General features: G+C 41.2%; 4 protein-coding genes and 1 long non-coding RNA gene across 5 annotated transcripts; 4 read left to right on the top strand and 1 right to left on the bottom strand.

Moving 5' to 3' along the window:
* Positions 1–10: 10 nt before the first annotated feature.
* On the top strand, positions 11–4,305 carry pvalb5 (parvalbumin 5). Its single transcript, XM_079367064.1, has 6 exons — positions 11–75; positions 1,400–1,593; positions 2,132–2,208; positions 3,252–3,378; positions 3,697–3,806; positions 4,028–4,305. Exons 3-6 carry the CDS (start codon positions 2,148–2,150, stop codon positions 4,048–4,050), a joined length of 321 nt encoding a protein of 106 aa, XP_079223190.1. The 5' UTR covers positions 11–75; positions 1,400–1,593; positions 2,132–2,147; the 3' UTR covers positions 4,051–4,305.
* Positions 3,400–9,846, bottom strand: LOC306838719. The gene is made up of 3 exons (XR_013781113.1): positions 9,719–9,846; positions 3,690–3,834; positions 3,400–3,605 (listed from the first exon to the last, which is right to left on the bottom strand). It is a non-coding gene; the product is annotated as an uncharacterized lncRNA (long non-coding RNA).
* Positions 6,169–8,507, top strand: LOC306838715 (parvalbumin beta-like). Its single transcript, XM_079367062.1, has 5 exons — positions 6,169–6,260; positions 7,076–7,144; positions 7,457–7,589; positions 7,939–8,048; positions 8,214–8,507. The coding sequence occupies exons 2-5, from the start codon at positions 7,084–7,086 to the stop codon at positions 8,237–8,239; spliced, it is 330 nt and encodes a 109-aa protein (XP_079223188.1). The 5' UTR covers positions 6,169–6,260; positions 7,076–7,083; the 3' UTR covers positions 8,240–8,507.
* A 103-nt stretch (positions 9,847–9,949) lies between the features above and the next one.
* Positions 9,950–11,892, top strand: LOC306838714 (parvalbumin beta). Its single transcript, XM_079367061.1, has 5 exons — positions 9,950–10,044; positions 10,566–10,632; positions 10,731–10,863; positions 11,394–11,503; positions 11,591–11,892. The coding sequence occupies exons 2-5, from the start codon at positions 10,572–10,574 to the stop codon at positions 11,614–11,616; spliced, it is 330 nt and encodes a 109-aa protein (XP_079223187.1). The 5' UTR covers positions 9,950–10,044; positions 10,566–10,571; the 3' UTR covers positions 11,617–11,892.
* A 3,264-nt stretch (positions 11,893–15,156) lies between these two features.
* Positions 15,157–17,811, top strand: pvalb8 (parvalbumin 8). Its single transcript, XM_079367063.1, has 5 exons — positions 15,157–15,434; positions 15,838–15,905; positions 16,327–16,459; positions 17,095–17,204; positions 17,518–17,811. The coding sequence occupies exons 2-5, from the start codon at positions 15,845–15,847 to the stop codon at positions 17,541–17,543; spliced, it is 330 nt and encodes a 109-aa protein (XP_079223189.1). The 5' UTR covers positions 15,157–15,434; positions 15,838–15,844; the 3' UTR covers positions 17,544–17,811.
* The last annotated feature ends 3,053 nt before the right edge of the window (positions 17,812–20,864 follow it).

The raw sequence follows: 20,864 nt of genomic DNA, 5'->3' as shown, positions 1-20,864 counted from the left end.
GAGCCAATCACAGCAAAGAATGCCAGCAGGTTGAGCGCCTTCAGTCAATTATTTTCGAGCTTCACGTTCAGTCAGGTGAATCCAGTTGTCTCAAAAAATAAGATGGTTTTTTTACATCCATTTACTTGCCAACCACATTTGTCAAAGAAATACGACCTGTCTATAAATGTTTATTTCAAGGTTTGAAGGTCAACCTTTAACTACAGTAGAGATTTTTAAAGAGCAAGTTGTAGCTCTTTTCAAACAGTCCTCTTGTGGTCTAAAAGAAACATCACTGCTGTGCTTTGATTCAAAATATAACATGAATCATGCAGCAGATGACGTCTGTGACCCTGTTGGAGGTGCAGTGCATGTGTGGAGATGCCACCAGAAGGTGTGGGGTTTTTTTTGGTTTTTTTCACAGAATCCCTCTGTGACATCACAAGGAGAACACATTTGAAACGGAGCATGTTAATACAGACCACAATCAGAGGACTGGATGAGTTTATTTCACATTTTGTGGGTCTATAGACACTCATGTAACCCAAATATATGTTCAAACACACTGTAAAAGTGGATTGTTCATAACGTTATGTCCCCTTTAAAAGTGAATCTGATCATTGTAAAAGGTGCAAAAAGTCTGGCTAAAGCAGCACAAGTTATTTAGTTTTACCTTAACAGTGAGTTAATAAGATGACTCACTTGCATTGTACTGAAAAATATTTTGTCTTCAAAATTAAAGCTAATAGCAATGTAAATACTAACAATAATTAATGTAAGATGTCAGAAATATTGATTAAACATCCAGACAACACAATCCATTGTTATATTTTGGGTATATAAGAGCGAATGAAGGACATTGAATTGTCTTTATTATGTTGTGTATTTATTTGTTTTCTACACATTTTTAATTACAGCTTTTCTTTGTTTTGTTTTTTCACATGTTCACAATAAATACATTAATCAATGCAGTGTTGTTTTGATTAAACCATATTTGTTTTCTGTATGAGGTGTGATTAAAACTGATATGTGCTGATTGTTTTCTTGTTTACAACTCAAGCCCCATATTTACCCTTTATTATGTATAGCTAAACTTTAAAACATGACAGCTGCATTTTTACATTTTTACTCAGTGACATAAAGAAACTAAATTTAAGACCACCGCCAGTCACACTTCTTGAGTTCACCTGCGTTTAATATTATAATTACTAAATCAAAAATAACATGAGAAAAAAAACAAGCTTTATTTTTATTTTTTGAAGAGCGCAGGAGCAGTGGATAAACATAATTTTCAGGATGCGTTGATTAAACAATACACGACCGGTTATCTGTTAGATTGTAATATTTTTAGTTTTTTTGTGTCTTTGGTCTTCAAGACAATATGAGTGAGAAGATTATCTGCTCTGATTAACTGATGAAGGGGGAGGAGGATCCACTCTGTGGCGTGGGGGAAATCTCCTGGGTTTGAGGACAGATACGTCAGGTTGCTTCTTGCACTCTGGATCACGAAGCTGCAAGAGAGAGCATCGCTGGCTTTTTAGGCACCGAGCAATAAAGTGAGGCAGAGATTTGCACATCATCGTCACAGAGAGAGCAAACCTCACCCGAAGCACGGTAGGTGCCAGGCTTTTTGTGAATTCATGTGTTTGTGTGATGATAGTTGGCAGAGGGGTGGATGGGTGTTTGTACCTTGAAGCATCTAAGTATTTTTGCTTTAAAGATAGAAGCATGACAAAATACAGATGTCCAACCTTCTGTGTGTTTGCTTTTTTTAAAGTTGCAACAACTTCATAAGTGCAGAAAACACTCCTTTGTTTTATTAATGAGCTTTGACAGTCAGATTATTCTTACATCATTCAAATAATTTCATATGACACATGCACATATTTCTCTCTTTGAGAAAACAATAATGGATATTATATTTTTTGTAAATGTAGTTGTATATCTTGCTGACAAAATGGCACTGCCATACTGATAAATAGGTAACGCTCTGCCTGTGTTTTTGCACTTGTACCTGCGGACTAAACACAAAGAAATGTTAATCCTAAGTTCCGACAGTTTGTAACTGACAGGGTCTGTTACAAACACTTGCACCAGTGTCATTTACTGTCACTTTACATTTCTTCCGTGCGTGTGTGCTTGCATCCCTCAGGCAGCTACAGAAGACCATGGCATTTTCAGGGATGCTGAGTGACGAGGACATCAGGGCTGCAGTCCAGGCTTGTCAAAGTGAGTCACACACACACACACACACACACACACACACACACATGCATGTAAGGAGACACACAAGGAACTGATCATTAACACATACTTTAGAGTAAGCAGTTTTACATCCGTTCATGTAATACAGAGTGGAAGCAAGAGACAAACCCCAGACTCCCACAGGGGATACCTTCATGATGTGTTGTTCACAGTGGGGACGGGGAGCCTGCGGGTAACCAGGCAGCAGCGTGGCAAGAGAGCTGTTACCACCCAGATACCAACGTGTTTATGCTGAGCCCTCACACGGAGAAGCCCAAATCTCACAAGCTCTCATATCCCAAAGCACTTAATCATTTATCTCTGACAATTATGTTTGCATGAGGAGGCAAACTCAGCTTCACCGCTCCAATGGAAACCAAATGTCACTTGTGCATACATGCCCTTTATTCAAGAACCCAACCCCTCTTTACATTGACCTTCAAATGACTTTCAAACTTTGACATTCTATACGTTGCACTAGTTTGCATTTCTCAATCAAAGAAGGTGATCATTTTACAGTTTTTAAGTAGGGGAAACAAACGAGATCACTTTTTCCAAAGCTGTGTCTCTATGTCATTTTCTTTTACTGTTTGTAATCTTTATAAGACTGAACATTGTTCGGTTTATACTGTAACTCAAGGAGTCATTCAGTTAATAATTTACATGAAGTTAACTCATCTCAGATTAGAATTTTTTTAACTTGAATGGCTTAAAAAAACCGAAAGGCTTTTAACATTAAGTTGGCATTAGACCCATGGGCAATACTCAGTGCGCTTTGACTGTTTCAATGGCATAAAGACATCCCCTTTAATGGCAAAAGACAGTGATGCGCTACAGGGTGTGTATTGGTAAATGTCACTGGTTGAAGAATGAAAGTCATCTGAGCGAATGAGTAAATGCGACAGCTCTTTTCAGCCACTCGCAATCTCGCTTTCTTGTCATCCTGGGGTCGACCTCTCACTTCTGCAACTGTCCTCTCTGTCTGTTGCCCTCTTCATCTCTCTCTCTCTTTCTCTCTGCCCGTGTAGCTCCAGGCACGTTCGACCACAAGGCATTCTTTGTACAAGTGGGGCTGACTGGCTCATCTGAGGGGGAGAAAGTGTTCACAGTTCTGGACCAAGACAGGAGCGGATACATCGAAGAGGAGGAGCTAAAGTAAGAAAGGGATGTGCGTTGAGTGAGTGTACGTTTGTTTTCAGGGCTAGAGCAAGGATACAGACGTGTGTGCGAGTGTGCTGGTGTCCCACATCCGTCCTATGGCCCTCAGGCAGAGGTCACTGTATGAATGGAGCAGCATTTTCTCTGTGAATGAATTCAGTCAGATATGATGGGGGGGGGGGGGGGGGGGGGGGGGGGGGGGGGGTGTGTGATGGAGAAAGGCCCTACAGGGGGAGAAAAATGCCATCAGAAAAGATAATGTCCACATAGACAAAAGGCTGAACTTATCGCTGATATTTTTTACGCACCCATCAGACTGTTCCTGCAGAATTTCTTCCCGGGGGCGAGGGAGCTGACCGTGGCTGAGACCAAGGCTCTGATGGCTGCAGGAGATAAGGATGGTGATGGAAAGATCGGTATGGAAGGTGGGTGTTGGTAAAACATCTGTAAGAGCTGCATGAAGATGAGAATGAGAGCAGTTTAGGCTGAGGAGCTGTCCACTGCTCAGTGCTGAAGTTGCACTCCAGAAAGAAAAAAAAACACACACATGCACCCAAACCAGGCAATAAAACAAATCTGCAGCTTTTGTTTAGGAATCTTTCATGTTTTTTTTTTCACTGCATCCATTTGTTTCTCTCTCCCTCAGAGTTCTGCCACATCCTGAAATAAAGACAATCAACATGTCTGAACCATGGCTCTCCCTCCCTGTTTTAAATAATGGATCTATTAAAGATATCAAGACCTTCCAGATTGTTTGACGCAAAGACCAGAAACCTCAGATGTTGTATTCCTGCCTGCTGCTCTCCCTGATGTGAAACAATAAAATGTTTGTTGGACCGACAGCTAGTGTTGGATATTAGTTATATGTGTGTGTTGAATCAATCAGGTACCTGTATTGAATTATTAAAATTGAAGTGAACGTGATTTCACGGTGTGCTATTCTTTTTTTCTTATATGGCAGTGTAAACACCTTGATAACATGTTATCAAGTCTTAGACTAGTGGAGAGACAACTCTTATAATCGAGGGGTTCAATAATTCCAGGAAAATATTAAGAATAAAAACATCAATTAATGAAACACATGTTAATGAATTATGCCAAGTATTGACTCAATAATATATAGCCTAAGTGCTATGTAGTATGTCAACCCCAGTAAAGAGTTATTTCCTCACATTGACCCTAATAACATTCCTGCTCTGATCCTATCTTTAAATCTGTGCTTCCCTGTAAGTTATAAATCCCAATTTACACTCAGAGTTGATGAGAGAACGATAAAACCGTTCACACTAACATTATGCTGTTTGGACAATCTATTTTCAAGTGATTGGTTCTTCCAAAGACTCTCTTCATTTTCCTTATTGATGGTTAGTACTGCCTTCTACTGGACAGTTTCCAAATCTTTGCATAAGCAAGAGACTTCAACCATTTCAAGGAAATACCTGACACTTAGATGAACAAAACAAAACCCAAGCTTACATGGTCAATGCATTGATTTAAATGTTCAGAATATTGACAATCTGAGGTTAGAAGCCCCCAATAAAAACTCATTTAACAGCCCAACGAGGTTTTGCAAAATACAGAAAAGTGCTCAAAGATCTCAGAGTTCAAGAAGTGGCTGCTCTGTGGGAGACACGCGCTGCGTTTGGAGCCATGTGCGTTTGGAGCCACGGGTCAGAGAGAAACGAGCTGTCGACATTTTGCGAACTTGTTCACGCAGGAAAAAAATAGTCCAAATGATTGGTGCATTTCCTACTAAGGACTGGGATCCGACTGGCGGTGCAGGACCCAAGGTCCGGTCCCTGTTAGGTCGCTGGGTTCCTCTGAAACTCGACTCACTACGCTAACTTCAGTTCAGCCATATGGAATATACGGTAGCCTATATGGTTATGGTACAGATAATGTCACAGCAAGACTGCAGAACAGCAGAGGCAGCAAATATCTACCAGCTGAGAACATCTCATGCGATGGGGCAACCACATTCCTGCAGATGCCCAAAAAAAAAAAAAAAAAAACGCTCGCCAATAGCACATCGTCAACTCTTCATAACACCGAGAGTGCAATTAAGCATGATTCATTGAGGCAATTATGTTAATTACCTTTTGTCCGATACAGCTACAGGCTACAGATCAAATATTAAGGGTAGCTCTGTTAAGTTGGAAAGGATCTCAGCAGAGTCAAACGTTTCAGTTCATTCCCACTGAACCTGCAAATCCCCCAAATTGAAGTTATCACAATGCACTGTGTATCTTTACTAATAATAAACACAAGGGGATTAAAGCTTAAGTGTTTCTCAATACAAAAATATCGTTACTGGGCAGATCTTAATACTATTTACATCTTTTTAGTGGTTTAAGCTATTACCTTACAGAGTTATTAATTACGCATAGAGCCGTAAATTAAATATTCAGTGAAAGTGAAGAGGAGTTAAATTTAGCCCTCGGATCTCATTCATGTGGCCTGAGTGTTTCTCACAAACCATAACAAGGAACATGAACCATGTTGCTACAGTGTTTCCACTCTCACACATTTCCATTCATTTCGTTTATATTCTCGGATGAAACGCACAACATCAGAATCAGCATCTTAAGTGTTGGCCGTAAATCAGTGCAGTGAAGTCAGAGAGCAGTGGGCCTGCTCGGGTTTCCACACGTCTAGCTATAGGCCTCCTCACACATGGTAGCATCCTCATTTGTTCACCTAAAAATAGGTCGAGGCTAGTAGACACATTTTTTCGAAACCCATGCATCTTGGTACCTGATACTGAGACTCAAAGCTCTGTAAATGGTGTTGCTCAAGGATATATAAACGAGGGGGAAAGCTCTCTTAGGGCATTCACTCGAGTCCGCCTTGGTTTTCACTCGCCTCAACGCAGCTCAAAGGTGAGTGCGCTCCGCAAAGACCACGCTGACTACCGGCTCTTCACACTACAAGGGAGGAAAAAAGGGACTCAGATCAGGAGATCCTCGTGGACTATAACTTTAGAGAGAATTGGAACCAACATAGCAAACAACTCGGACCTCGGGACGATTTAATGAGAGCCACAGGGGAGGCCAAATGTGGCCGCTTGATTCAAAGGATCTTTGGATGATTAATGCATCTATTTTACATGATCCGGAAGATTCAAAGAAAATCACAGCCAAAGATATCGACGCATTTGACATCACTGCAGCTCGTCTGGGTGGCAGTGATTCATGCTGCCTTGATTTGGCCTCTCAGTGGGAGCATCATCTGTTTAGTGCCAGAGCAGCGTTTGGATACAGAGTCAGGCCTGTGTGTGATCAGGCAAAACAGGAAGCAACCAACTAGTACAGTCTTAGACCTAAAAATTATCTGAGCAGACAAAAGGGCTTTAAAAGGCTGATATTATTACACTTAAAGATGCTTTCATTCTTTAATTAAGCAATAGAAGCTCTGTTTAATATAAGCAAGTTAATAGGTTATGCCGAGCTTAAGTCCTAAAGATGCTCTTTAGCATATTAGACTTTAAAAACATTGAGGAGAACTTACTTTAAAATATGCACATCAAACTCTCGCTGCATCTTAGATGCACAGAATTTCACCTCTCAGATACAAAACATCAGTCATTCAAATGGTTCTCTTTAAACACCGACTTCTCTGCATTTCAATATTTGACTACTGTTTTTGATTTGAGATGGGGTTTTTTTCTAACTGTCTTCCTCTTTCTCTCCCTCAGAATAAAAAATGGCCTTCGCTGGTGTGCTCAATGACGCTGAAGTCAAAGCAGCTCTGGATGGCTGCGCAGGTGAGCTTCAACATCTTCACTTAGTGTGCAACATTCATAATCTTAATGCGCATCACTTTTACAAACTTTTTTAAAATACTCCTCATATACATACATATATATACTGTTTATATTAAAAATCTGCAATTTCTACTTGCAAACACACATTTGGCTCAAAACACCTCCAAGGCTAATTTCACAGAAGCTCTCACTCTAAATGTGAAACCTAAAACTACAGCACCAATCATCATCTCACATCAACACTCATTAGTCCTGTGTTGTGATCACGCGGCCCCCCCTTGGGCGCTAACCGTGTTCAAATGTGTGTTTCAGCTGCCGACTCCTTCAACTACAAGGCTTTCTTCAAGGCATCTGGCTTGGCCGGAAAGTCCTCCGATGAGGTCAAGAAGGCCTTCGCCATCATTGACCAGGACAACAGTGGCTTCATTGAGGAGGAGGAGCTGAAGTAAGACACTTTAAGAATGCACACTTAAGCAAAGAAAGCCCGAAATATACACCAGAGCTAATGATACTGAAATGTTTCTTTTAGCTTTTTACAGAGACAATAGATGATTTTAAACATTTAGTTTGAATCCTGCACTCAGACTTCACACTTAATGAACTAAACAAACATATTTAATGATGTCTGAATGTTTCAAACATTTAGTTCCCTAAAGACTCGCTTTTCGACACGCTATATCATCTCTTGAATGCTTTAAATGCTTCCCATTCTGCATGGGGATTTACAACATACCATTCAATTAAGTGTGAGATGTTCATATATTTGACTCATGCCGCTCTTGTCCACCTGTCAGGCTGTTCCTGCAGAACTTCTCTGCTGGTGCCAGAGCTCTGACTGACAAGGAGACCAAGGCTTTCCTCGCCGCTGGTGACAGTGATGGTGATGGCATGATCGGCGCTGACGGTGAGAATCACATATCTAAATACCTTTCAATTTGTGGGACAACATTAAACACACAAAACTTTTCGAAAGTCTTGGTCAGAAAATGGATCCAATTAGACACAATCATATTTAAGTATCTAAACCATTTTGCTCCCTACTAATGGCAGTTTCATTCTACTTTCACAGAGTTTGCTGCCCTTGTTAAGGCATAAATTTCCATTGACCAAGATCCACTTCTTTTCATGGAACTGCGAACTCCTTGCAAGCTTCAGTATTCATCAGCTGAAAGAATATTTTTTATACCTTATTTATGAGTTGCCTGCAGATTATTTCTCAGCATTGAACACATATTTAACTGTTAATATGATACAGATGTGTTATTTGTTCTGAAATATGACTTGTGCAAACTGTAAAACACCATCTGCACTTTTGAGGAAGAGTGAAAAACCAGGAATAAATACTCTTTTGGTGTAAATCAAATCCTTCCGGTTCCTCGTCTTTTCCATTTTGGTGTTTTTAACAACTCATTGTGTTGACATTTAGCTCTGGGAACCTTCCAGGGGTTTTTAAATACGAGACATATTCTAAGAACCAGCTGAGCTGACCTGCTTTACACTTGTTTTGATCACTGGTTAATATGGGGAGGGGGAGGGGGGGAGGGGGGGCTCAGCTGGACTCGCCAGAGGGAATGGTCCCAAGCTTTGCTAGCACACTTCCAGGGCTCGGGGAAGGCTGGAAATGGATAGCTGTCACACATAAGGGGGGGAAAAACTGCTCTGTTCTAAGGTCTCAACTGCTGCGTAGTCAATTAGATGATGTGCTGTGGCAACAGGAGAGCTATTAACAGCCATGGTTGCATCAGCAGGAACTTTGAGCAGCTTGAATCTGGTGCAGAGATGCAGATTTTTCAGTTGTCTGAAAGAAATAACATCACTGTTTTCTCTCAGTCTTCTTTTAGTGATCGGAATGTGCCACATATTTTGGCACATAAATACATTTAAATGAACCCCTCAGCCATTACTAAAATCAGATTACAAGCTGAGAATGGGATCCTGAGAATGCTCAGCAAACTGCAAGTCAGCAATATGTAAACCCTCAACCCTATCAGATAACACTCATCAACCAGCAGAGCAGCCAGAGAGGCTCTTCTAACCGACTCCCTACAAGACAGGGCTGCCCCCTGCAGGTCAAACTGAGAACAGCATTTCAAAAATCTCCTCACATTTGTTCGACTTTTTTCTTTTTGGGTTAATGAAATAAAAAAACAAGTCTTTTTAAAAACTTTCAAATGATGATAAAAGTTGGAATTGTGAAGAAAGGGGGGTTAAGCAAACAGCAACTAAAAAAAAAGCTTTTTAAGAAATAATGTAATCTGTAATGATTAGTTTGGATGATTATAAAAGCGGATTAGAATTCGCACTATAGCTCTAATATATACTACTAATACTAAGGTTCAAGAAACAGGCGAAATCTGACCAAACACTAAACATGTACTTATTGAACATTAAATCATTTTAGTGTGGCCTGTGCAGTAGTGTAAAACGATTTAAAAGCAAATGAGTGACATTTAAATTGTCTTTCTTAAATGAAACATTTATGAATACAATATATTCCAAAACTTTCAAATTCACACGAAAAGTGGAAAAGCAACCGATTAGCGCAGCTCTGACGCATGCATGCTCCGTACCCACCCTCCTGAATACGGCAGTGTGTGCCAGCAGCACTTCCAATTCGTCCTCCTCAGCAATGCACATGCCTATTCTTAGCATTGGGGCATATTGAAGACTTCTTCAAACGCACCTTTTAAGCGTCTTCGTTTGTGAAACTTAAAATAGACCGCTCTTTGGCCACAGGACGGATTTTCGCCACCCCCTTCCAGGCGGTGTCAGTTATCTTATGCCTCAGATTTCCATAGAGTGAAACTATAAAAGGTCACCGGGAGCACCGGGAAGATCACTGCAGTCGACTCGGAGTCTTGTCTGTATCATCTGTAGACTACAAAGCAAAAACAGCACAGGTGAGTGCGCAATGGGAGGACACATCCGAGACGCAGCATCTTCATTAATGGCATCTTTGAGAAAACTGTGATTTCTAAGACATTTAAAGTGGACTTTGGTGTACTCAGTTTTTTGCATGAAGACGTGGATTACTGCTCAGATCTCATCCGTAGAGTTGAATGATAAGAACTAAAGTCAACCACAGCCTGTTTTGTGGGATTTTGGAGATGCAGCATCGAATGAGCCACTCAGAGAATGGGGATCTAATATTTTTTCTTTTGTTTTTGTAACAGCAAATTATTTTTATTTTAATCCATGCTATATATATTTGATTTTTTATTGCATTTGGAACTCCTAACAGCATTTAATTAAGTGAATGAGACTGAACGGTTCTGCAGAGGATGGACTGGTGCTTTATTGTTTAAATCGGTGTTTGTTTGAAGCAGAGTATTATTTTTCATGGCTGGTAGGCAGTGAACTTAATGTGATTATCTGTTCATACATTCAACTAAAAACTGATTATTGTATCTTACTCCTGCAGATCACAATGGCCTTCGCTAGTGTACTGGCTGATGCCGATGTCACTGCAGCCCTGGCTGGGTGCAAAGGTGACTCTCTCGCTCTCAGCCCCCTTGTGGCTGCTCTTTTTCGATCCTTGATGCACTCATATGAATGTTACCTTAACAATTACTTGCGCTCATTTCAGACGCTGGCACTTTCGACCACAAGAAGTTCTTCAAGGCATGCGGTCTGGCCGGTAAGTCCGCAGATGATCTGAAGAAGGCCTTCGCCATCATCGACCAGGACAAGAGTGGGTTCATTGAGGAGGACGAGCTGAAGTGAGTGCATTGAAGAGCATAGACGGGCAAACTGTTTTACATTAGTTAAGCTTGTGATTTTAATGTCCACCTGGAACTTCTTCCTTTTTTTAATTTACAACCTTAAATAGAGCTATGCAGGCTTAGAGCTTCGGCTCCATCCAATAATTGTTTCTCAGTGTCATTGACCAAAGTTCTCATCAATCTTTGGAAGTAATTTAATTCATTAATGACAACTTTGAATTATATCACAGATCACACACACCTGCGACTTTTATACATAAACGTCCTATAGGGTCCAGACTTGTTACCTTTAATAGTCTTAAGGCGCATGCGCGACTTCAAAGAGGCTATAGTCTACTTTTATTTGAACTTTTTAAAGTTCTTTTTATTTAAAAAAGAAATTGCTTTTCTTTTTTTCATTTAAATTCTTCATACTGAATTCAGGTTCACAGAGGATATTTAAACAAATGTCGAAATTATATCATTTCAGTTAGTCGGTGCTTCGGGTCCCTGAACTAACCACCACCACCCCCTCTGTCCAATCACAGGCTGTTCCTGCAGAACTTCAAGGCAGATGCACGTGCACTGACCGATGACGAGACCAAGGTTTTCCTCAAGGCCGGTGACACCGACGGTGACGGCAAGATCGGCGTTGATGGTGGGTCAATGACAGCTTGCTTTTCACGCACGCAGCACGGTGACTGTGTCCTCTAACCTTTGGTCTCCCTCTCATGTCTCCCCGCAGAGTTCTCAAGCGTGGTTAAGGGATAAATGTCCCCTGACCAACCACACCTGCTCTGATGGAACAACAAAGCCCACGTCAACCTCCCCCTTTTCATCCGAATAGAGGCTAAATAATTTTTATACATTTGCTTAAGAGACGTTTCCTCCTATGCAACTCACTGTCCCAAAATGATGGTTGTGAATGTCGCTCGGTTGTGTTCATGTCTTAAAAATGAATTTTGCATACTGTAAAATTTATGATGCACTTTCCAGGTACGAACGGTAAAAAAGAATAAATATTCTTTTGCTACGGTCTCATGACAATTCTATCCTGTTTGGTTGTTTTCTCCATTATATGCACTTGTAATTAACACAACTAAAAGAACAGACACAATAACACGCAACATTCAAATCTAAAGTATATTAGCAGCAGTGATGAACAAAACCCTAAATTGATTCTAAATTAAGTCCAGCCTCCGATTTGGGAAGTGGCCAATCATTGATGTTTGGGTTACACTTGTGGTGGCCAATCACATTTCTAGAGGGGGCCCATGCCAACTCTGACAACCCCTCTTGTCTTGACACACCCTTGTTTGTTTTTCAAATCATATAAACAAACTTCAAAGTTAACAGGGAGACGTCGCTCTGTCTCACGCACACACACGCATGCGCACAGACAGTGTGCAGTCCTTAATTGTTTAAAATCAAAAGTGTATAAAAAAAAAATGAACCGAAGTCCTTCGCACAGTTGTTTTATAGGACAGGTCCATCAAAAACGTAAAGATTTATTGTCCACGTTTATCTTCATCTGGTATCCACCTTTAAGTTATTATATAAAGAAAATGATGCCAAAGCAAACATAGCCCAATTTGGTAAACATGAGTAAATAAAGAAAAGAAAAACAAGTTATGGAAACAACATTATGTAAAAAAAACAACAACAGAACCACAATTAAAGATGACTTAAAATATCCTAATGTGTCACTATAATTACACCTTTAGGCAAAATGAAATAAAGGATGTACAGTAGTAATAGGAAAGTGTGTGTACTTGTGTAGCTTCCCTCTCTGCAGTTTCCCCTCTTCTGCCACTAGATGGCGTTATGACCATGAACAGCAGGAGTCGGGACATGTTATCGAAATCATCATGTGCAATAAAAACAACCTTCACTTGTTTGGAGTAACACTTCAAACATCCACACAGAGGAGTGCTCTAACAACGGACTCCATGTAGGACAAAGAGAATTCATACATTTGATGTTTTGGGCACATTTTCTTCAATCGTGTGTTTCAGATTGTAAAATCTTGTGATCTAAATTTCTTGCCTCTTTCTCTGGGACATATAAAACATGTGTTAGAGATGAACACACTCAAGCATACAGAGATAGAAAGAGACACTCTCCATGTTTTCACTTCTTAATTCTGAAACGAACAGTAAAAAGGAAAGAGAGGGCTGCTCGTCTATATGTCCAGCAGTGAGCCTCGTAAAGAACCGAAGCAATGAATAAATGATCAGCGCAGTATCAGTATACAGTAGTCTGCGAGGTATCAACATGGCGCATGACATCATGCAGAGGGTTGTAGGTAAAACAAAATCCGGTGTCCTCCTCCTCCTCGGTTATTTATTCGATAATGAAAGGAGTCACGATGCAGCCAGAGAATTAAACAAAAGGCTGCCGTGCGTTCACTGCGCGTAAAGGTCATCTGGTCTTCTATTTTACTTAACATAATTAATGCTCTTAAATCATTTCACCACCGAATAATCAAGATGGTACTAAACATGACTTTTACCTACAGGTGCAAAATAAACTTTAAATTAAATATAAAGACTGTACCCATGACCAATGACCCACAGGTCCATTTCATCATAAAAAAAAGCAGCAGATACAAGAAGAAATACAGCACAATTATTTTTTTGGGTTAGTTAAAACCAAATGTAAAAAGTAAAGCCCTCTGAAGGAAATCGCTGCCAAACATTTATGTGCAAATATTACTGAACCTGACGTCACATCTGGATGTGAAACTAAATGTATCAAACGAAAACAAATGAATCTAAGAGCATTTCACTGAAGGGAAACGCATGAACAATAACTTTGTTCAGGGTAATCTCCTGCTGCATCGTGAAACCCCGCACGGAAGATCAGCTTTCACCAAATTTCTCTCGTTGAACTTGTGCATCCAAAAACCAAACCGTAGACGATATATTTGCGTTCAAATGTTGGTGGGTAAAAGTAAAAATGTTATCCCCAAAACAATACTAAAGAACAGTACACATTAACTGCTTAAAGGGTAGCGCAGAAAAGATGATGTGTTTGACCTTTAAATAATGTTGAAGAGGATGGTTTATCAGGCCAGCATCACCTGCACTTCACGCTCGCCAGCTGACTCGAGGAGTGCCTGAGATGCTGTGCCCCTGCCGCTGGTTGCATCCAAGGATATCCCCTGAGTGTCAGGTTGCAGATATTTTGGAAACACTTTGGGAGGTGGCACGAACAAGTAGAGGCTGCATGCATGATGTAAAGAGTCAGCACTGGCGACCTCAGCGCGCGGACTGTTTTTTTATTCAGCTCAATGTATTGCAGGTTGATTCTAGTGTGCACGTGGAGACAATGTCTACGCTAACAGATAAATCATTTCCTCCTCATACATACTGCTGCATATAACTCCTTTCATTTAACCTACATCGTGGAGAGAAACAACCTTCTTTCTCAGTGTGCTGCAGTGAACACTCTCCGAGGACTGTGCTTAATGACCCCTGAATGTGTTTGTGTGTCACACCCGCCTGGGGCCACAGATACCCTCAGAAAAGACAACCTAAACTGGTGATTTTGCAAGTGGGCAAATTGGGCACACTGGCTGCAACACAAACATGAACTCTATGTCAAGATGAAGGTCATAAAAAAGTCACCTGTCTGACCTTTCTCTAAATGATGCACGCAAGTACCTGGGACACTGCACATTATGCACCATCATCCCCATCATGGCGGGACGGGACGGGGACGCCTTCAGCGGAGGGTGACCTCTGTCCCTTAATCAGCAGAGTTGACAAAGCAGTTTGGCGAGACTGTTCCCATGTCAGAGGGTGAGGAGGTTCAGGAGTCCCGGCGTCCCTGACATTGAGTGATGTGAGTTTAAGGATTATATTACAGATGATTTGGTTGGTAATAATCTCAACCCCCATCTGTTGAGGATAAAGCAGGGGGATGGTTTGGGTCCAGATTTGGACAGGTGAAGCGCAGCAGAATGCCAAAAAAAAAAAAAAAAGATAATACGCGCATGAAAGGTGACCTTTATATGTCGACTTCACTCACCTCTAATGACAAGGGGCAGAGTTGAAGTATAGGATGTGGCTCAGATGTGCTCGTTTCGGGACGGCTGCCTGTAAAATGATATCTGCATGAAATGGCGGGAGGAGAAGGGGGGATAAAAAAGAAACAGCAAGAGAGGGAGAAAAAGGAGAGAGAGATTGCAGTTACATTACAGCCTCCCTGCATTTACTGTACTGTATAATTCTAGAGGTGAGAGGAGGAAAGGGAGGGGAGGAAGGGGAGGAGAGGTGACAGGAGGGAGTGGTGTGTGGGGGTAGAAGAATGCGCTTTTTAACTTAATTTGCAATTTACAAGGGCGTTACAGATGTCCACGGTCCGGTCTCCGTGTACCCGGGCGTTATAAATACTAAAGGTTAATTAGTTAGCAGAGAAATTGGATCAGGGGCGGGCAGTTAGAACTTGATCCATAGACAGGTAACTCAAGCAATCCCCATTGTCACTGCAATCAGACCTATATAAATCCGCCTTGACAGACAGCAGTCACCACATAGCCTTACCTTTCTGCTGGATCACCAACCGGGCGAGAACCCCACAACACGGTGAGTTGCTGAGTGGATTCTTGGAGGTTGCATTTGAAGGAAAGTTGCTGCTTTCTTACGTTTTCTTGTTTTAATGTGTTTGTAGCTTTAGTTTCTCTGGCACCTCTACGCTTTACTTAGAGCACTGTAAGTTCTTCGTAGTTAAATTAAAGGTGAAATAATTGCGTGCGTAAAGGGGGGGATTTGTGCGCATGTTGGCGACAAAAGCCGTTTAATCTGTGCGTAAAATAGTAGTGTTTTTACATTATTCCCATCCTGACATTCATTATGTCTTCACAAAAATGTAGGACTTATTTGAGCAACTTCGCTACCTGCACATCTTTAGCTCTTCATCAGTGACAAGTGCGCGACTTTGCTGGATAAATGTGTTAATAATTCACCACGCTTGTCTCCCTACATGCAGGAATAAAATGTCGCTCTCATCTATCCTTTCCGCTGAGGCCATCGACAGTGCTATCAAGGACTGCCAAGGTATCGTCTTCCACCAATATCATTACTTCTCTCCTTATATCTATATCGTAGCTACATCTTCTGGAGCCTGCGTGTACAGGATAGTCTGAGCCTGAGATTAAAGATGCATCCAGTCGTAGAGTTAATTAAAGAACACAGTAAACGCTTTTCAGAGTTTTTTTTTTTTTAGCATAAATGAAGATTTAGACTTATTAGTGGAAGAAAACTGGCTTCTCAAACTCTTAACAGATGAAACAAACTCCTTAGAGAGCATTCAGTATTTGCTGCAGAGACTCTACCTCGTCACACTTAATGAAAACCATTTAGAGTGATATAAAACATTTTGAGGATGATCTGAATATTACCACTCAGACTTTCCTTCAAATCCTGATGATTCGAATGGATGTGTTTCCTCACTGTGCTCTTTATCCTCCTTCTCCAGCTCCAGACTCCTTCTGCCCTAAAAAGTTTTTCCAACTGTGTGGCCTCTCGAAGAAGAGCCCCCAGGATGTGAAGAAGGTTTTTGGGATCCTGGACAACGATGGCAGCGGATTTATTGAGGAGGAAGAGCTCAAGTGAGTGAGCAAAGCTTTTCTGTTTTTCTTCAAATGGATAAAAAGATCAAACTTTTTTTTTTCTTTTTCTGCTGCACCAGAAGGAATGCAGGGAAGGGGATGCCAAACACTGCCAAGTTCTTCATTTTCAGTTTTTCATTGCTGAAAGGGCATGGAGGACACATTGCTTTTCATGTTGTATTTCAACCAGATCCAAAACATTTACACTTGCATTCCCATGAGAACATGGAGAACGCAACACTTTCAATTAGTACACTCTCCGGACCGGCTGTTAGAGGGTGGACATTGTGAGATACTCTGACAAGGCTGAAGAAATGTAGCATGTGTGCAGGCTTGTTTTCCTTGAGACATAATAAGACGGGCAGGTTACACTCTCAGCAAACCTAAACACTGTTCTTCATACTCTGACTGAGCCGCAGCTCCAAAAACTCCACAGCTGTATGAAAAGACGTGCAATTTGACAGATCTATCACTCAGTTGAAATGTCATGTTACCTGTGCACATTTACTGTATATGATTCATTTTGTCTAACGAGAGCACATTGGACCAGTGTGTCGAATCCTCATATGTGCCGTTATGGTTTTCCATTGAGACACGCCTCTGACTCTTTGCCTTTCTGCCTCTGTGCATGGCAGGTTTTTCCTCCAGAGGTTTTCTCCTGGGGCTCGCGTTCTGACAGACAAGGAGGCCAAGGGTTTCATGTGTGCTGCCGACTGCGACAGCGACGGGCGTGTCGGAGCAGACGGTGAGAATACCTGCAGATTCAGAAAAAATCTATTTTGTACTTTGGTTATTTTAAATGTTATTTGTTGAATATCCACAACATGGTCCAGGGGTTCTGGGTCCTTAAGTAAGGGACAGAGAGACAATCATGTCACTGATAAAATATGAAATGCTGCACACTTACAGTGCCCAATTCTTCTAAAAAGGAGCTACCCAACCAAGCAAGGGTCGATGCAGCGGGCCTCAAAACTAAAAACATCATTACTGTAGTTTGATTGAGGCATGCGTTGGGCTGATGATCATCTATCTGATGCTGCTTTTGTTTTTCTCCACAGAGTTTCAGGCCATGGTCTCGTCCTAAACAACTCGACTCCATCGTCTCAATCTGACCCCCGAACTTCTCCATCCTCCAAAGCTTCAAGGGCTCTTCTAGATTTAGTCCATCACTTTCCATCTAGATCAAACATTTCCTTTGTAAGACTCGCTCCGGTCCACAGACAAACACACTCATCATGTTTGTAGTCATTTCTTCTTTTTTATTTGTTTTCGACCAATCGTAAAGCTGAATTTCCCAAATAAATGTACAATACATTTATGTAATTACTAAGAAATAAAATAATAAAATCCAACTCCTGTGGCTCTTTTCCTTCATTCCTTTGGTATTGTAAACGTTGGTATTTTTCCCTGGCTCTTCTACACAGTTCAACATGTCACCAGGTGACACGATGAGGAAAGTTGAGGAGTGTGACGATGCACAAGATACAACAATCATTTCACAATTGGAAATCTAAATACAATACTAATCCAGATGTGCCAAAACACAAAACAAGCACACATACACACACATACACATTCACACATACACATACATACACATTCACACATACACATTCACACACATTCACACATACACAGGACTAAATGAGGCCAAAGGCCAGAAAGGCAAGAAGAGAAATGTGTCCTAAAAAACACAGGCTTTGTGTTTGAGATGTACAATATGTACAGTACAAGTTTGTGTGTGTGTGTGTGTGTGTGTGTGTGTGTGTGTGTGTGTGTGTGTGTGTGAGTCAGAGAGAGGAGGTGACCTTGATGACCACCTGAGTGTCACTGTGGCTGGATCGAGTGACACCTGACCTCAGCTTTGTAAATAAACCCAGCTGAACCTTGCTGCTGCTGCTCATACACACACAACCACACACACACACACACACACACGCAAGCACGCACAGGAAAACAAAACCCAAAGCATTTGCAATAAATCAAATATCAGATCAGACTCAGACGGCCTTGCATGCAAACACACATCATTCTGCATATCAAGCACACACACACACACACACACACACACACACACACATCAGAGATGCTGTTAATGAATGCATCAGTGTGTGTGTGTGTGTGTGTGTGTGTGTGTGTATTTATGCATGTGGAATGGAAATGCAAACTCAGCAGAATGCTATAGCTCAGAGTTTGCCTGCTGTTGGAGATATTGGCCATGTTTAGTAATAACTGATGATTTATTATTTAACTCTTTGTTTTAAGGAAGAGGGAGGTTGAGTTTGTTATTATTCTGAATGTCTCAGTCATTATTTGTACTTATTTAGTTTCATAAGAACCTGCGGTACATGGTGAGTACGGGTAAGTAGGATATGCAGCACTTTTTGATCTGTGTTTTAAATGATACATTATTTTAATGATCGATCGTATCAGCAAGTCACAAAACTTGTTTTTCTTAATTTTCACCAAGAGCTGCAACAAGGGAAAGACAGAGAGCATTTAAAACAGTGTAAAGGAGTTTGCTTTGTTTTGGTAACTCAGACCAAGAAGAGGCCAAATGTCGGTTGCCTCGGTTTAATATTTTGATTTTCGGTGGTTTTGAAACATGGATTGGCATCGTTGGACTTTTAACAGATCCAAGTTTTAAAATCTGCTGTCGTGTGAAAATAAGGGAGACACCAACCTTTGTTAGCTTGCTGCAAAACGCTTCAATAAACCTGGAAAAAAATAAATCAACCTTAGTAAGATTTGGTGTCAAGCTGCCTGAGTGACTGGTTTTCATATTGAGTGTATTGATCTATTGATTAAGCATAAAAGGCTGCTCTTACAGGCATTTCTTAGCCAGCTGAAGAAAAAACTAAATCTATATTCAAGAGAAATTATTTTATTAAGCTCAACAGTTTTCAGGAAAACATCCACTGTCTCCTCCCTCCAGCACACTTTAAATAGCACACGGCTCTCCCATTCTCAGCATTTAGCTGAATCTCTGGATTTAAATTAACAACTACCTCACTGTTTACTGGAGCACGAGAGGCGCCAAAATGCAGAGTGCCCCACGTTCCTCCAGCGGCTCCACCTGAGCGTCATGTCAATTACCTGTTTATCGCAGACAGAACCTGATCATTACAGAGGACACCTGCTGCTCACTGCTCCCAGGTCAACCCTGCTATTAGCATGAAGTCGTGCTCGTAAGTGCAACATGTGAAGTCAGAGCTCGATTCTGATGATGTGCTGTGATAATGATAGAGGCTTTCAGAGTGTTTACAGGCCTTCATCGATCAGTAACTTAAAAAAGAAACCATAAACACATCTCACTTTAGCCCTCAGCTCATTTTTAATGATGCTGTTTTTTTTTTTTGCAAAGCGGCTGTGTTGCACTTTTTAAAAATATATATCTTTAACTGGATCGTACATTTAATATTTGTCCTGCTATAATCTCTGGGGTTTTACTTTATAATAATCATGGCATTCTGGTCTTGTTACAACGTTCATGTGTGATCATTTTCTATTCTGAAGAACTCCAAACTGATCTTAAAGTATGAAAAGTGCTGTAGGGTACGAAGCGGTGCGATATGATGAGGAAACAATACTGTTTACTCTCTCGGCTCCCACATCAAGGTCAAAGGTCCTTTTGATAAGTTACATGACATTAAGGAATATCATTCGTCCAGGGATGAGTCTTGAAGTCCAGCTCAGTTAAAAGTTTCAAATCAAGTAGCTGCATGCTAACAGATTCAAGCTAGCCCACATTGACGGAGGCTCAGCTGATTCTCTTCAAAGCACAGCCGGGCCAATCTCGTCCTGTAGGCGCTTTATTTGAACTTCTAGTCCGCCGACGAAGTGAATTTTAAAAATGAATCCTACAACTCCCTAAAACCTTACAGCAATCAGAAGTCATCAACATGTTTAGTTTCAAAAGGTTTCATTAATTATTGTTGGGTATTTGATGTATTTAGATCGCCATACGTCCATATCTTCTCTTATCGCTCTCTGATCCTGCAGACACAGGGTGAAGGTGTATAAAGGGGGGATGGGGGTACACGACTGAAAGCAGGACAAGGTTGGGGAAGCCAATCTGTAACACAAGCCGGAGGTCACACAATGGAGCCGTGACCCCTGCAGGTCAGGGGAGACGAGCGGTAAACAGGAAGGAAACGTGAGCCAACAGGTCAACACTGACTGCTGGATGTGCAGCCACAGCCGTGGGACAGCAGAACGAGATAATGTGACAGGCAGATTACCTGGACTGAAGGGCAGAGAGGGAGGGACCCAGAGAGAGAGAGAGAGAGAGAGAGAGAGAGAGAGAGAGAGAGAGAGAGAGAGAGAGAGAGAGAGAGAGAGAGAGAGGCTGCAGCGATGTGTCAGCTTGACAGGACAGTAATGTCAAAGTGATATTTGAGAAATA

The sequence above is a fragment of the Symphodus melops genome, assembly GCF_947650265.1.
Source record: "Symphodus melops genome assembly, chromosome: 17".
NCBI classification, from domain to species: domain Eukaryota; kingdom Metazoa; phylum Chordata; class Actinopteri; order Labriformes; family Labridae; genus Symphodus; species Symphodus melops.
This window is presented reverse-complemented; position numbering and strand designations above follow the sequence as displayed.